General features: G+C 45.4%; 1 protein-coding gene across 3 annotated transcripts in view; it reads right to left on the bottom strand.

Annotated features, from left to right (window-relative positions):
* CELSR1 (cadherin EGF LAG seven-pass G-type receptor 1) overlaps nucleotides 1-13,839 on the bottom strand; it is a 155,105-nt gene that overhangs the window by 2,175 nt on the left and 139,091 nt on the right. For 2 of the 3 annotated variants that reach the window (XM_081877753.1, XM_081877754.1), the window contains exons 27-34: nucleotides 10,361-10,440; nucleotides 7,677-7,803; nucleotides 7,320-7,445; nucleotides 6,134-6,270; nucleotides 5,690-5,793; nucleotides 3,691-3,858; nucleotides 1,766-2,008; nucleotides 424-688 (exon numbers count right to left, since the gene is read on the bottom strand). In XM_081877753.1, the coding sequence (XP_081733879.1) occupies nucleotides 424-688; nucleotides 1,766-2,008; nucleotides 3,691-3,858; nucleotides 5,690-5,793; nucleotides 6,134-6,270; nucleotides 7,320-7,445; nucleotides 7,677-7,803; nucleotides 10,361-10,440 (1,250 nt within the window). The remainder of the gene's footprint in view (nucleotides 1-423; nucleotides 689-1,765; nucleotides 2,009-3,690; nucleotides 3,859-5,689; nucleotides 5,794-6,133; nucleotides 6,271-7,319; nucleotides 7,446-7,676; nucleotides 7,804-10,360; nucleotides 10,441-13,839) is intronic. The other variant, XM_081877755.1, reaches the window with a different exon arrangement.

Genomic DNA, 13,839 nt, shown 5'->3' with positions numbered 1-13,839 from the left:
GCAGCTTCACGCAGTAGGAAAGTTAAAAAGTGGGTGAAATTAATGACAGGATGTTTTCGGGCAAGGTAATTGGTAAAAAGCAAGTATTCTGTTAACTCGGGTTATGCTGGTAGGGGATATTGTGATTAATTAGGTTCCAGTATATGACTCTGGCTTACTATCCTGATGAGTCAACTGACGTTAAACCAGAGTTCCCCGTTTCAGAAGGAACAGAGAACTTTGGTTTAAAATAAAGCAGGATTGAAGCACTGAAATTGGTGCAGACGAAAAGGAGGAGCAAAGAGCCCTGACGTTTATAAGAACAAACGTCTGCAATTTGGGCCATTGAAGTGTTAAAAAGTATGGAGAGGAGCAGGCGTCAGAAACCCGAGAGAGGCAACACCACGCGACAGAGAGAAGCAATTCACAAAGAGTCACACTCACTCCGAATCAGAAGTCTCCGCAGTTACGGTTCCCACATGGACGTTCATGGCCAAACCGTTGATCTGTTCTGGAGGCTGATCTCTTCTGGGGTTTTTTATTGTTACTCCAGAATCTGAAGTGGCACGGATGCCATTGTTAGTCCCAATGGAAGTCATTCTTGGCGAGATAGTGGTTTGATTATAATCTGACAGTTTTTCCCTTAGTCTGTTCTTCATGTTCTTGTCCACCAGTGGCGGTGGGTAGGTGACTTTGTTCTTCAGTATGCCTTCCATGGAAAGAAACAGGAAGTGATGAGTGGAGAAATTCAGTATAATGAAATGGAGACAAATTCAAAACCCGTATTTAAGGAAGACTCGATGCTCCATGTATTCTTAGATTGGAAATAAGTACCGTATTTTCCGTCCCATAGGACGCTCCATCCCATAGGACGCACCTAGCTTTTTGGGGGGAAATAAAGGAAAAAAAATTCCCCTTTATTTCCCCCCCAAAACCAGGTCGGGGAAACTGAACCAGGTCAAGGAACAGCGGGATGGCGGCGCTGCGCCTCCCTGCTGTCCCCCGAGCTTGTGGGGCTGGCTGATGCGCGGGGCGCTCTGCTTCAGGGCGCCCCTCGCGCCGGGCGGCTATCCGCAGCGAGGGGAGCCCTGCGGGGAACTCCTGCAGGGCTCCCCACCCTGCGGATGTCTGCCCGGCGTGAGGGGCGCTCTGCTTCAGGGCGCCCCTCACACCGGGCGGCAGGCTGCCAATGTGTTCCCGAAGCGCCGGGTGCTCTACTTTCAGTGTGACCGGCGCTCCGTTCCGCGAGTCTCTTCATCTTGTGGTTTTTTTGTCTTGCGAAGCACGGCTATTGGCGGCTATTAACGGCTTAGCGGCTTTAAGAAAAAGGAAACAAACTCGCAAGAACTCGCAAGACGTTTCGTCTTGCGAAGCAAGCCCATAGGGAAATTCGTCTTGCGAAGCACCTCAAAAAACGGAAAACTCTTTCGTCTAGTGAGTTTTTCGTCTTGGGAGGCATTCGTCTTGCGGGGCACCACTGTACTCCATCTGAAAGGGTAGGGGGAAAGGCAGAACCACAAAATGGAGCAGGCATCATTTCTCATTGATGGGAAAAAGGCACTGTGCTTGCCTGAAGCAAAGCTCTCTGCACCTCTCCTTTGTTCAGAATGGATGGGAGGATGTCCAATTGTGACATCCAGTGAAATGTGGGTATGTTTAAGGTGGTGTGCTCAACGCAGGAGAAGCTGAAACAACGCAAACAGGGAGAGCTAACGGTCTCTCGAGCATTGTGGATTTCTGGGGATATATTTCTGGAGATATATTTATGGAGACCTTTCTCCATTACCTTTCCTCTGTTCTGGCTGCTGGTGGTTCTGTTGCACAAGCAGCTTGTTCTCCTTCTGCTGCCCTTCGTTCTCTTTATCCTGAGGTGCTTCGCTGCTGTGGTTGGTGTGGTTTTCCCGGTGAAGTTCCACATTCACCTTGGTTTCCACCTTCAGCTTTTGCTTTGCACTTGGCTCCTCGCCGTCACTTGCCGTTACACCCTCAGAAGGCCAGTAGGGTTTCACGTGATTGGGAACAGAATCTACTGCAGGACACAGGAAAATAAAACCCCAAACCAGTTAAAAACAAAAAGCGGCACACAACATTAGAGCTTCTCTCTGCAGCTTCCTCTGTTCTTGGAAGCAGCTTTGGCAACTATCTACAACACAGAATACGCCCATTAGCAATGACACATCTTTGGCCAAAGCGAACTAGTTTCAGTCTGCAGTATCTCCTGCTTGAAAACCTGGAGAGTTGCTGTCAATCAGTGTCAACAATGCCGAGCCCAGTGGACCAATGATCTGACTCGGGATGAGGCAGCTTCCTTTGCAGTCCTTTGACTCAAATCTGGTTTGTGTATAATTTCAGGTTTAGGTTCATGGTTGCTTCTTTTCTCCTTATTTGCAGCCACCCTGCTGGCAACCTTCGCTCCACAAATGAATTGGAAGCTCAGCAATGTAATCTGGGGTTGGGAAGCATATTTTTCTCACCACTGAGCATTTATTGGGCCACCACATACACACAATCCAAAATTCATTCTTCTAAATGAATGAAATGTTCTCACTTAAAAATAAAACTAGGGCACAAGAAACTTAAGGGGGGGGGGAATAGGTGATTTCTTGATCACAGCCAGGGACCAAGAACTAACTGGATTCTGAGTGATTCCCTTTTACAATAAAGGGTTTGGCGATTACTTGAGTTTCGAGTATGCCACTTTCTGAGCCCCCATTTTCAGCCAAATAAAGTGACTTGTACATTTTGCAAATGATTTTTTATAAATGAAATTAAGCCTCACTAGGTGATGTTGGGGGGGGGCAGAGATCTACTCTGCTCAGTCTGCTTGTCACTGCCTCTCCACTGACTTTCCTGTCATGGAGAGGGTGATTTGCAAGCCAGGGCAGTCCTGCTGCATTAGGAAACACTGCACTCTTGCTCTTGCTGAAATGCCACAAGAGACACAAGGCAGAGAAAATGCTCCACATTCCTGAAGAGAACAAGGAGCTGTTTTCTCTTTTGGTGGCTTCACGTGCTGCCCTGCCCTTTACTCACCATGGACCTGTTGCCTAGATTGTGTCAGCTGATTGGAGCGGCATTCCGGTGCCTGCTAACTGAGAGGTTTCTTCTTTCTTGTCCTTTCATGCTGTTCTGGGTAACACCCAAGTGTGGCCAGGGATATTTTTGGCTTTCTCTGAATTTACTGGTGCCGCAGCTTCGCAACCAACGAAGGAAGCCATTGCCCCATTCGCCTAAGTAACTGCGACAGTAGAAGACCTTTCTAGACTAAGAATCCTCTTGCGCAGTAAATGCTCATTTTGACTATGGCTCATCTCTCCTGCCCTTTTAACTTTTAAAATGATGTTTGTCTGTCCTTACAACTGGCGCGTGAGTCAGGTGGGGAATGTGAAATAACAATCCAGTTGTTCCAGGGGTGGGCAACCTGTGGCCTGAGATTCTCCATCTAATTTCATGCGCGTGAACAGAAGGGGTGGGGGATGGAAAACAGGATAGAGTAAGTACTGTAGTACTTTTGGGTCTGGTTCTGCTGGCTTCCCCATCCACTGTCAGCAAGAAGGGTCCCCCAGCCCTGTCTTAGGCCAAACCCATCAGATTTGCGGTGCATCTTCCAAGGGCAAGACCCTGCTAACTCTCTGAAGCAGACCAGCCCTTTCAAAGTGACCTTTAAGGACCCTACAGGAGGAAGCACAGTTTTAGCTGTTGCTCTCTTACCTTTGGGAGTGCTGTGGAGTGGACCCTGGTCATTGTTTTTTGAGCTGGCTGCATTCCATTTTTTCCCTGCTTCTACCCCATCTTCCTCACTATCTGACGAGTGTGAAGAGGCATAGGAGCTGCTGTGTTCGTCAAGGGACAACTCGCTGTCCGAGTCAGAATCGTTCTCTGTAGAAGTAAACGAATGAAAGTGTTGAAGCAACGCAGGCATACGGTTTACTATATGCAAGAACCGAGGGAAACAGCAAGTGCATTAACTTATCACATCCTTCAAGCGTTCTTTAGTCACAGGTGTTTGGTCTAGTCCGCTCTATCATTCCTCTTTGTGCAGTCACAGAGGACAGGGCTCTCGATGGCTACTAGCTGCAACAGTTATGCTCTGCTTCCAGTGCTTGATGCCTCTATAAATGCAAGTTGTTGGGAATCCCAAGTGGGAAGAGACCTGTGGCACTCATGTCCTGCTTCCTGGTTGGCTTCTGTGCCCTAGAGAAGCCTCAGAGGAGGAAGGATAAAAGCCAGGGGAGTGGTGGTAGGACACGATGAGGCAGGGGGCCGGATGGTTGGATGCTGAACAAGCAACAGGCTTGAGTGAGAGAGGAAGGAGAGGCAGCTGAGAGGGAGGTGGGGGCTGAGGCTGCAACAGGAGCCTGCCGGTCCCACTGTATTCAGCTCCAGTCCTCCCTTGTCTCCAAGGGCACAGAGAGCTTTGCATGGAGCAGAGAAAAGAGCACAGAAAACGGACTGAGTTTAAGATGGCTGGGAAAACAGCTGGATGGGGAGGCTGAGGGGAAAGTGGGAGAGACAGTTCTGGCAACTGCTTGAACCCCGGGGCCAGTCCTGCCTGTAGGTTTATCAGTTTGTATTCTGTTTCTTTGAATAAAGAATCAATTTTACTGCTCATCTCTGTGTCTCTGAGCTGACCTGCAGCTGAACCAGCCCTGACACCTTTGCACGAGTAACTGTACAAAACGCAGCTTTGTATCTTGCTATATTATGCATTGTGGAGGATCTCTTGTTGCCCTTTTCAACACAGTAGTACACTTACGGCTCCTGACATTTCCTATTACTACAAATATTGATTTGGTCCTGATGCAATATGGAAATTACTGTATTTTTCAGTCTATAAGACTATTTTGGGGGCCTCAAAATTTAGAAAATAGGGGGGTTGATCTTTGGGGGGGGGATTATTTGGGGGGAATGCCGAAAACCACTCACCCACCAGAATGCAGCACACAACTGCTTGCGTCGCAACTGCCTGATTGCCTCTATTAGCCCTCCTGATTGCTGCTGCGGCAGCCAATATACAGCTGCCCTCGTCGCAGCAAGTGGGAGCGTGATTGGCGGCCGCTGGCGGCAATCAGGGAGCTGATAGGTGGTTTCCACTAAGTTGCAGAAATCACCTATCAGCTCCCTGTCTATTGGCTGCCGCAGTGCCACAACAATCAAGTGGCCAATTCTCAGAATCCCTCACTCACCGGAACGAAGTGCAAGCCTGAGTTTTTAAGCGGTGATTGGCTATTTGATTTTTTTTTTGGGGGGGGGGAGATGCTGAAAATCGCTCACCCGTCAGAACGAAGTACAAGCCCAAGATTGTAAGCGGCGATTGTAAGTGACGCGAGCGGTTGTGTACTGTATAAGGTGAACCTAAATTTCGAACCTTATTTTGGGGTCAAAAAAGCTTGTCATACACGGAAAAATATGGTAGTTACTGTTGCTGCTGCTACTTAAGCCTGCCCTAATCAATGGCACCTGACAATGAGACAAACGCCCTGTAGTTTACTGAAACTGAGAAAAGCACTGATTGTCTTAATACATGGTGCTGGTTGGTGGGGACTAGAGGAGATAATAATAATAATAATAAATTTTATTTATATCCCGCCCTCCCCAGCCGACGCCGGGCTCAGGGCGGCTAACAACACTAAAACAGTACAACATTATAAAACATTATAAAAATGAATTATGTTTGTCATATACGGTTTTGAGAAGAAAGACCTCTTACCATTGGGTTTTGATGGCTTCTTGTGGAAGATGGAGGAATCGCCTTCTGTATGACCAGCTCTTGCTTGGCTGGATGACACACTAAGCTTCTGGGCGGCTTCATCTCTAAGAAGAAGAAAAGGGGGATGATAGCAAGCAACCCCACAGAGACACCTGAAATTCTAGTTTGCTGCTTCAAATGCAATGTTTGCCTGGCAGACTGTATGACATTAGTATAGCCACTGCAATGGGCATTCAGCCTATACTTAAATGGTGAAATCAAATGATGCAAACAACGTGTGCACAGGTAAGGTGCAAGATGCATATTGCACAAAAACGAATCTACAGAAGCATAAGGGAAGCACAACTTGCGCAAAAGCAGCAATGCATTTTATTTCATTTTTGCAAAAGCAACACAAAAGAGAAAAGGGAGAGGCCTGAAAGCCATGCGCCGCCACCAGATTACCTGAGAATATAAGCAAGGTAGCTATTGTGACTCTTGGCTGACCTGACGGTGCTGTCTAAGGAGACGGTGGATTCTCCAATATTGGTGCGATACATATTTGGCTCTTCTACATACGTGTCGTTACAGTTCAGAGACCGCTGGGAGAAGGGGAAAAATAAGAGGTGTTGACCAGTAAACACATACGTTTATTTTAGAAACCACCCATCAAACTGAAAGGTCAATATTATTAAAGCTGATCTATACATACAGGCCAAATCCTGCGGTGAAGCTCTTGCTGGGCTGTACCATTTCATAGTGAAATTAGGGAGGGTGCATACTTAACTACTCCTCCAATGCCCCTGAACACAGAAAAACTGGATCTCATGGAGACTTGCTAGCTTTCTTCCTGACATGCTAGTTTACTGTGTTTTTTTGGGGGCGGGGTGGGGGTTAATATGATGAGCAATCGGTAACAGGTGACACACATCTTTTTTGTAGTGGTACATCCAATCAACAGCCACATCATGTGGTTATCCTGATCATGAGCTTTGGTAGTCAAATGAGCCATACATTTTTTGTTTGGAGGAAGCTTAACTTTTAAGTTATTTGTCCAGAGAAAGGATTGGTCTCACTAATCTTTTTCTTGGGCCATCCAAAATTTGACTTTTAGGAAACGGCAAGCTTATAGCAGGAGAAACTGTGCTCCTGAAAGTCAACGTTTGAGCGGCCAAAGGTTTCCGATGATCCCTCATTTGATTAATAAAATCGGATAATAAATGTAAATTTGGGAGCTAAAAATATCACACAGGATAGAAATAACACTAAATGTTTCCTTAAAATGAGTTTCTGCCCTTAAACACTAACAAGAAAACTAGTGAGTTGCAGTAGGGTTATATCCAACTAAGTCTTACGCAGAGGAGACCCAACAAAATCAATGGACTTAAGTCAACTCCAATCACTTAAATAGTTTAATAGGAATATGGCATATATCCCAATGCATATACTTCCATTTGCATTCTAAAAAAACCAAAGCTGAATGCAGCTCTGTTTTATGTTGGTAAGAGAGGATATGTCCTAAAATAAAGAGTTCTAGGCCAACTGCTGATGGCAGGGAATCCAGACAAAATTTGGCATTAGCAATTTTGTCAGGATACAGAATTATTATGCGTCACTGCTGGGAAATGCTTCTTGCAGAATGGCTCCTTACTGTTAACAATGTAGCTCTTGTGGTGGTGGTGTCATCATTGAGCGGCTTCTTTCCAGTGAAAGTATTCTTCAAATGTTTCCTCACTTCTTTATTGAATATACAGTGGAAGAAGAAGATGAACAGGCCCTAGTTTTTTTTTAGAGGGATGAAGAGAGAAAAGGACAAAAGAAGAATATGTTTTAAAAAATAGAAAAAAGTTTGCAGGAAGGGGATCATTTAACGATTAAAGGAAGGGGAATTCACTAAGTTTGCTATTTTTACCTATGAAGCCCTGACTCGGCACTGCATAATCAGAGAAGCGATAATCCAAAGAAGTGGATCTGAAGGCACACCATAAAGACATTTTATCAAACTCACCTGTAAGCAGCTGAAGATAGCAAACAGGTAGTGAAATGTCATTACATCACTGTTCACCGCCATCAGACCAAGTAACCAGGTAGCGCTGATCAACAGTAGCAATAGGAAAGCAGTCCGCAGTACAGAGCTAGATGAAAACCACAAAATAATTTGTATTAGGCATGAAATATGGCAGTCCCTGGAGCACACACACTGCTATTCCCAATTCCGCCCCAGGAAAGAAATAAATTCTCAAAGCTCTGGCTGAAATGCAGAAGTTCAGAATGAAACACAAGTAAAGTCAAACGCTAGTTTTGTCTCGTTTGCTTCGTGACGTTGTAAAAAATGAGTTTTTGTGACTCGTCCACCAAATACACTCTAGGCAGAGATACTAACTACTGATCTGTGAATTCCAGTTTGCTGTCTCCTAGGTAGCCAGACCCCAGAGGCTTGGCTTATGGCCTAAGTAACACTCACTGCTAAAGCAGGTGATAGGTAAAGGGGATTTATTCTGTAAAGGTAAAGGACTCCTGGACGGTTAAGTCCAGTCAAAGATGACTATGGGGTTGGGGCGCTCAGCTTGCTTTCAGGCCAAAGGATCCGGCATTTGTCTACAGACAGCTTTCTGGGTCATGTAGCCAGCAGGATTAAACTGCTTCTGGTGCAATAGGACACCGTGCTGGAAGCCAGAGTGCACTGAAACGCCATTTACCTTCCTGCTGCAGCCGTATCTATTTATCTACTTGCACTGGTGTGCTTTTGAACTGCTAGGTTGGCAGAAGCTGGGACAGCAATGGGAGCTCACCCCGTCACGGAGATTCAAGCCGCTGACCTTCTGATTGGCAAGCCAGGAGGCTTGGTGGTTTAGACCACAGCACCACCTGCATCATGTGCTAGCTGTCCATGGAGGCGCAGGTTAATTCTGTGTCCAGGGCGGCTGTCTACCAGCTCCATCTGGTACGCAGGCTGAGACCCTACCTGCCTGCGGACTGTCTTGCCAGAGTGGTGCATGCTCTAGTTATCTCCCGCTTGGACTACTGCAATGCGCTCTACATGGGGCTACCTTTGAAGGTGACCCGGAAACTACAACTAATCCAGAATGCAGCAGCTAGACTGGTGACTGGGAGTGGCCGCCGGGACCACATAACACTAGTCCGGAGAGATCTGCATTGGCTCCCAGTACGTTTCCGAGCACAATTCAAAGTGTTGGTGCTGACCTTTAAAGCCCTAAACGGCCTCAGTCCTGTATGCCTGAAGGAGCGTGTCCACCTCCATCGTTCAGCCCGGACACTGAGATCCAGCACCGAGGGCCTTCTGGCGGTTCCCTCATTGCGAGAAGTGAGGTTACAGGGAACCAGACAGAGGGCCTTCTCGGTAGTAGCGCCCGCCCTGTGGAACGCTCTCCCTTCAGATGTGAAGGAAATAAGTAACTATCTTCTCTTTAAAAGGCATATGAAGGCAGCTCTGTTTAGGGAAGTTTTTAATATTTAATGCTGTATTGTTTTTAACACTTGATTGGAAGCCGCCCAGAGTGGCTGGGGAAGCTCAGCCAGATGGGTGGGATATAAATAATAAATTATTATTATTATTATTATTATTATTACTATTATTATTATTAGCAAGTGTTTTCCTCATCATGTGGTATGCTTCCACTGACACCAACTCCTCTCTCTGTCACACACACTCACAGTATTTTACTGAGCACACCAGAAGTGCCTTCCTCTATAGTGATTCAGAAAACTACAACAATCTCCAGAAACCAGATGATATGTCTTACCCTTGTTCATCACTGGGCGGTGGCAATACCTGCCTGTTATGTACACCGTTAATAAAATGGTAAGGGACTGCCTTGCCTCTAACTTGTACATATTTGAGGGTGGGACTCCTCAGGAGACAATGAGGCAAACTCCCGAACTGTACAAGCAGGGGGTGGGGGAGATTTGTGTGCAGATCAACAGAAGAGCTGCTTCTGTGCATTGGAATCTTTATCATCACCTGATCCACCTGAAGTTCATTCTAGCCCTATCCCTGCAAAGGGAAGATCCTGGAACCTGGATTAGGTCATCAATTACCTGGGACCTAATGGTAATGTCACAGGCTAGGAAGAGCCAAGATGGTCCCCTCCAGATGTTAGTAGACTACAACTCCCATCAGTCCTGATCAATGGTCATGCTAACTGGGGCTGATGAGTTGTAGACTCATTAGGTCAACACACTGACTACCCATGTTTCCTTAATATATTATGCAAAAGTGTTGAATTTTAGTATGTTGTAAGCAGCTCCGTGGGTAAATTCTGGCAGGGTATAGATAACGTTTTTAAAAATTAACATTTTATTCTCCTTGCTTACATCTTAGCAGAAGCATGCTGTCACAGGGTGTAGGCACCTTCTGGCCTGAAGGCAATTCTTTTACCTTTAGCAGCTGCTTTCAGGGAGTGCATCACTGTAATTATGCTATGGGAGAATGTGTCTCAAGATGGGGATCACAAGCAAGAGAAAACTGAAAGGGGACAAGGGAGGGAGTGGCGGAGCAAGAGCTGACAGAAGGGAAACGAAAGATTCATCAAATAGTAAAAAGAACAATGGCACTAAACAACGTTTCGAAGGAAGAGGTGTCCCAGTTTCAGTCTGGGAGCAAGAACAACGTGTCTCTCTGTCTTACCACTTCTCATGATTAGTTTCTTTCAGTCACGGTTACAAACTTACACAACTCCAGTTTTTTCCAGTGAACGCTGCCGTCGTCTGCAGGATGCTTTAACTGCTAGTATGAAGATCACAACGTTGATCTGGAGGGGGGAAGTATGGATCAGAATAGTGATGAGCAGGTGTTTTCCTTCCATGAATTCACCAAAACACAAATTTCTACCCAGCTAAGAGCCCCCAGCTAAGATCAAACGTATCCATTCTTAAGGAAATCAGCCCTGAGTGCTCACTGGAAGGACAGATCCTGAAGCTGAGGCTCCAATACTTTGGCCACCTCATGAGAAGAGAAGACTCCCTGGAGGACTTCCGGGTTGGCGCCATCGCCGAATGGCGGACTCCCTCCGAGCTCCGGAGGGAGCCTGCTCGGCAGGGGCTGGGTTCTACCGCGTCGGCGTCGCGGGGACCCTCAAAAACCATGGGCGCTGAAACCCATGGGCATGGTGACTCGGCGGGCACCGTTTGCGCCCCCCCGACCCGCGAAGGAGCCTTTTTAAAGGCTAATGAGCGGGTGCCGGGGGGGGTGCTATGAGTCCTCCGCTTCCCCTACCGAGCGAAGCCGCATGCCATTTGGCGGAGAGCGCTGACTTCTTCCATTGAAAATTCGGATTAAAAGAACAACCCGTGAGTAATTGGAAACTGGACTTAAAAAAGGAAAAAAAAATTAAATTTTAAATTCGGAGCGAGCGGGGGAGGTGCAAAAAGGAAGTCAGTCTCCCCCCGTCGTAGAGGATTTAAAGCAAAGGATTTAACAACTAAGATCGAGTGCTACCTAAGTTTGATAAAGCTACTAATTTCACGATGGAAAATTATAAGACTGGGCTGGAGGAGAAAAGTAGAATGTGAGCTAAAATGCAACCCCCCCCCGGGAACCGGGAGCGATCCGCGAGAGCGCCGGGAGAGGAGAACTAGAGGCTTTGACAGCTGTCAAAGGAGCTGTCAAAGCTGAAGAGTAAAAAGAGAACTTTGTTATGAGGACTTTGTCGGTTACATTTGTTACAAATTAGATATAAATTGTTTAAAACAAGGAATAACAAGTTACTTTGACTGTTGGGTGTGATCTGGAAGGAAACTGAGTTACCATAATCCCTCTAGAGGGGCTGTGGGACACTACAAGTATTGCTGGCATGGAATTTGAATTGGACTTTTTATCTCCTGGGAAACTGCAGAAATGGAACACTATTTTGTCTACAGAGGTCTCTACACTAAAGGAGACAATAGACTTATCTATTGAAGAATGGAAGGGACTTGACGTAAAGTTTTGTTCCTGAATAACAAAGCCTCTGTAGGGGATTTAGAAGCTTTTGGAATTGGAACATTTTTGCAGAAGAGCAGGAAAAGAAACTAGAGAAAAGTGAGGAGAGAGAATAATAAGAACAACATGAACAACAAGAATTGGATAAAGCTGGAAGTGGGAACATTTGGGACATCCAGATTTGAAAGGTCTAAAGAAACAAAATTGGAGTTTTTACTCTTAAATACAGAGATCTGGATGGAAAAAAAATAGACCTTTTTGAGATAGAGTTTTTCCAAGATTGGACGCTCGAAACTAAAGATGATCAAAAAGACGGCAAAGACTATTAAAAGACGGCAAAGTGGACTTGTGAAGGATTTCGGCCTAGATGTGGGATCTCCAGGATGACAACAGGCATTGATGGACATTGGGGAACGCAACCGGGAAAGGGGGGAGGGAAATTTGGAATCCAAAGGGTGTTAAATTATACTTTATTCTTTTTTCTATTTTCTTTTATTTTAATCTGTTCTGCATATTAAAGAGGGGAACTCGTGGAAGGGAGCAGGGTCGATTTTAGGGGAGGGAAAAACATTATTAACATTGGGTTAATTGTAATAAGTTTAAAATTTGGGGTAAGAACTTGTTGAATCTATTTGAAGGAACTGGAATACAAGAGGGGGTGGGGTGGGGAAGTCCTGGAAAGATGCTAATGAAAATAAGGTTATAAAATGGATGTTTTATTTCTTTTCTTTTTTTGTTATATTTGAAAATGTTCAATAAATATTATTAAAAAGAAAAGAAAAGAAGAAGACTCCCTGGAAAAGAAAAGACCCTGATGTTGGGAAAGATGGAGGGCACAAGGAGAAGGGGACAACAGAGGACGAGATGGTTGGACAGTGTTCTCGAAGCTCCCAGCATGTGTCTGGCCAGACTGAGGGAGACAGCGGAAGACAGGAGTGCCTGGCGTGCTCTGGTCCATGGGGTCACGAAGAATCGGACACGACTAAACGACTAAACAACAACAACAAGAGCCCCTCACTTCATGTTATGCTTTGCTTTCTTAATTCAAGAAACTTTGGCTCAGTTGTCCTGAAGATTCTGCTCTGCAAGGTTTGAAGTAAAACAAAGCTTCTGGAGCCAGCATAGCAAGAACAAGCAAGATTTTGGCCTTACAAATTGTACTTGCGAAAGGTATATACTACTGCAAATGCACAGGTACCATTATCATGGACAAGAATGCTTGTAACTGTTGCAAAAACAGCATGCCGGATAAACTAGTCTACGTCAAAGTATGGGACAGGCTTGAGGCCAGGAAGGATTCACGCAGTACGTGGGAGGAACAAACAACCAGGAAATCCCTTGGGGCACAATAAGTGTGAGACTGCTGAGCTCTGGGGCTTGGTTAATAATGTTACTGCACGCCAGTGCTGAACTCAACTGTCAAGTACTGTAGTGCAATTGCTTTATAACACAGGAGTGCTGAGGTTTGGGGGCTCATCTAGCCCTGAACATGATCAGTTTTATGCAAGAGGCCTTTTTTAAGCTATATGCCGGTGACGGTGGGGTGACAGTTCAACTCATTATGATGTGCATCCCCCAACTGGACTTCCATCCTCCCCAGGCCAGAATACTTTAGGCTGATGGATGTTTTGTCCATTTTGCAGCTGAAAGGGTCCTTAGAGAGGGGATTTGTTAGGATAAGAGGAAATGATTTCTCTTCCCCAAATACATTTTGTTCTTCAAAGAAGACCTTACAAGCTTACAGTATTCCAGAATGAGAAAGGAAAAGAGAATTCAGGGGTGAGTGATGCATATCCACAATACTATGTGAGGAGGCCCAACAGGCCAGTTGCTTCCAATTAAAACTTTTTTGGGTAATAAATGTTATTACACTTTCAAAAAGTTGACATATATACTTAAATACATAATTTTTGTTATCCTTTCCCAACTTCCCACCCCATTTTCCATGGTGTCTGAATTTCTCCCCCTCTGCTCTGCAATACCTTCCATCTCTGATACCATCACATCACTACTGTGTTCTCCAATTCCTTCTGTTGCTCATATTTCAAATCCTGCTTGCAAGTTCATTCCCAATTACAACTTCTAAGTGGGTGCAAGCCACACACATCATGATACTTAGGGGCATAATTGTTCTCTAGATTTGATTCCTAGCCAGGAAAACACACAAAAATAAATATCCAAACCTTTTAGTTACAAAAATAAGTTACAAAAAAGTTTCCTACTGTGCAGA

This window comes from Podarcis erhardii (genome assembly GCF_964252035.2).
Source record: "Podarcis erhardii genome assembly, chromosome: 10".
NCBI classification, from domain to species: domain Eukaryota; kingdom Metazoa; phylum Chordata; class Lepidosauria; order Squamata; family Lacertidae; genus Podarcis; species Podarcis erhardii.
This window is presented reverse-complemented; position numbering and strand designations above follow the sequence as displayed.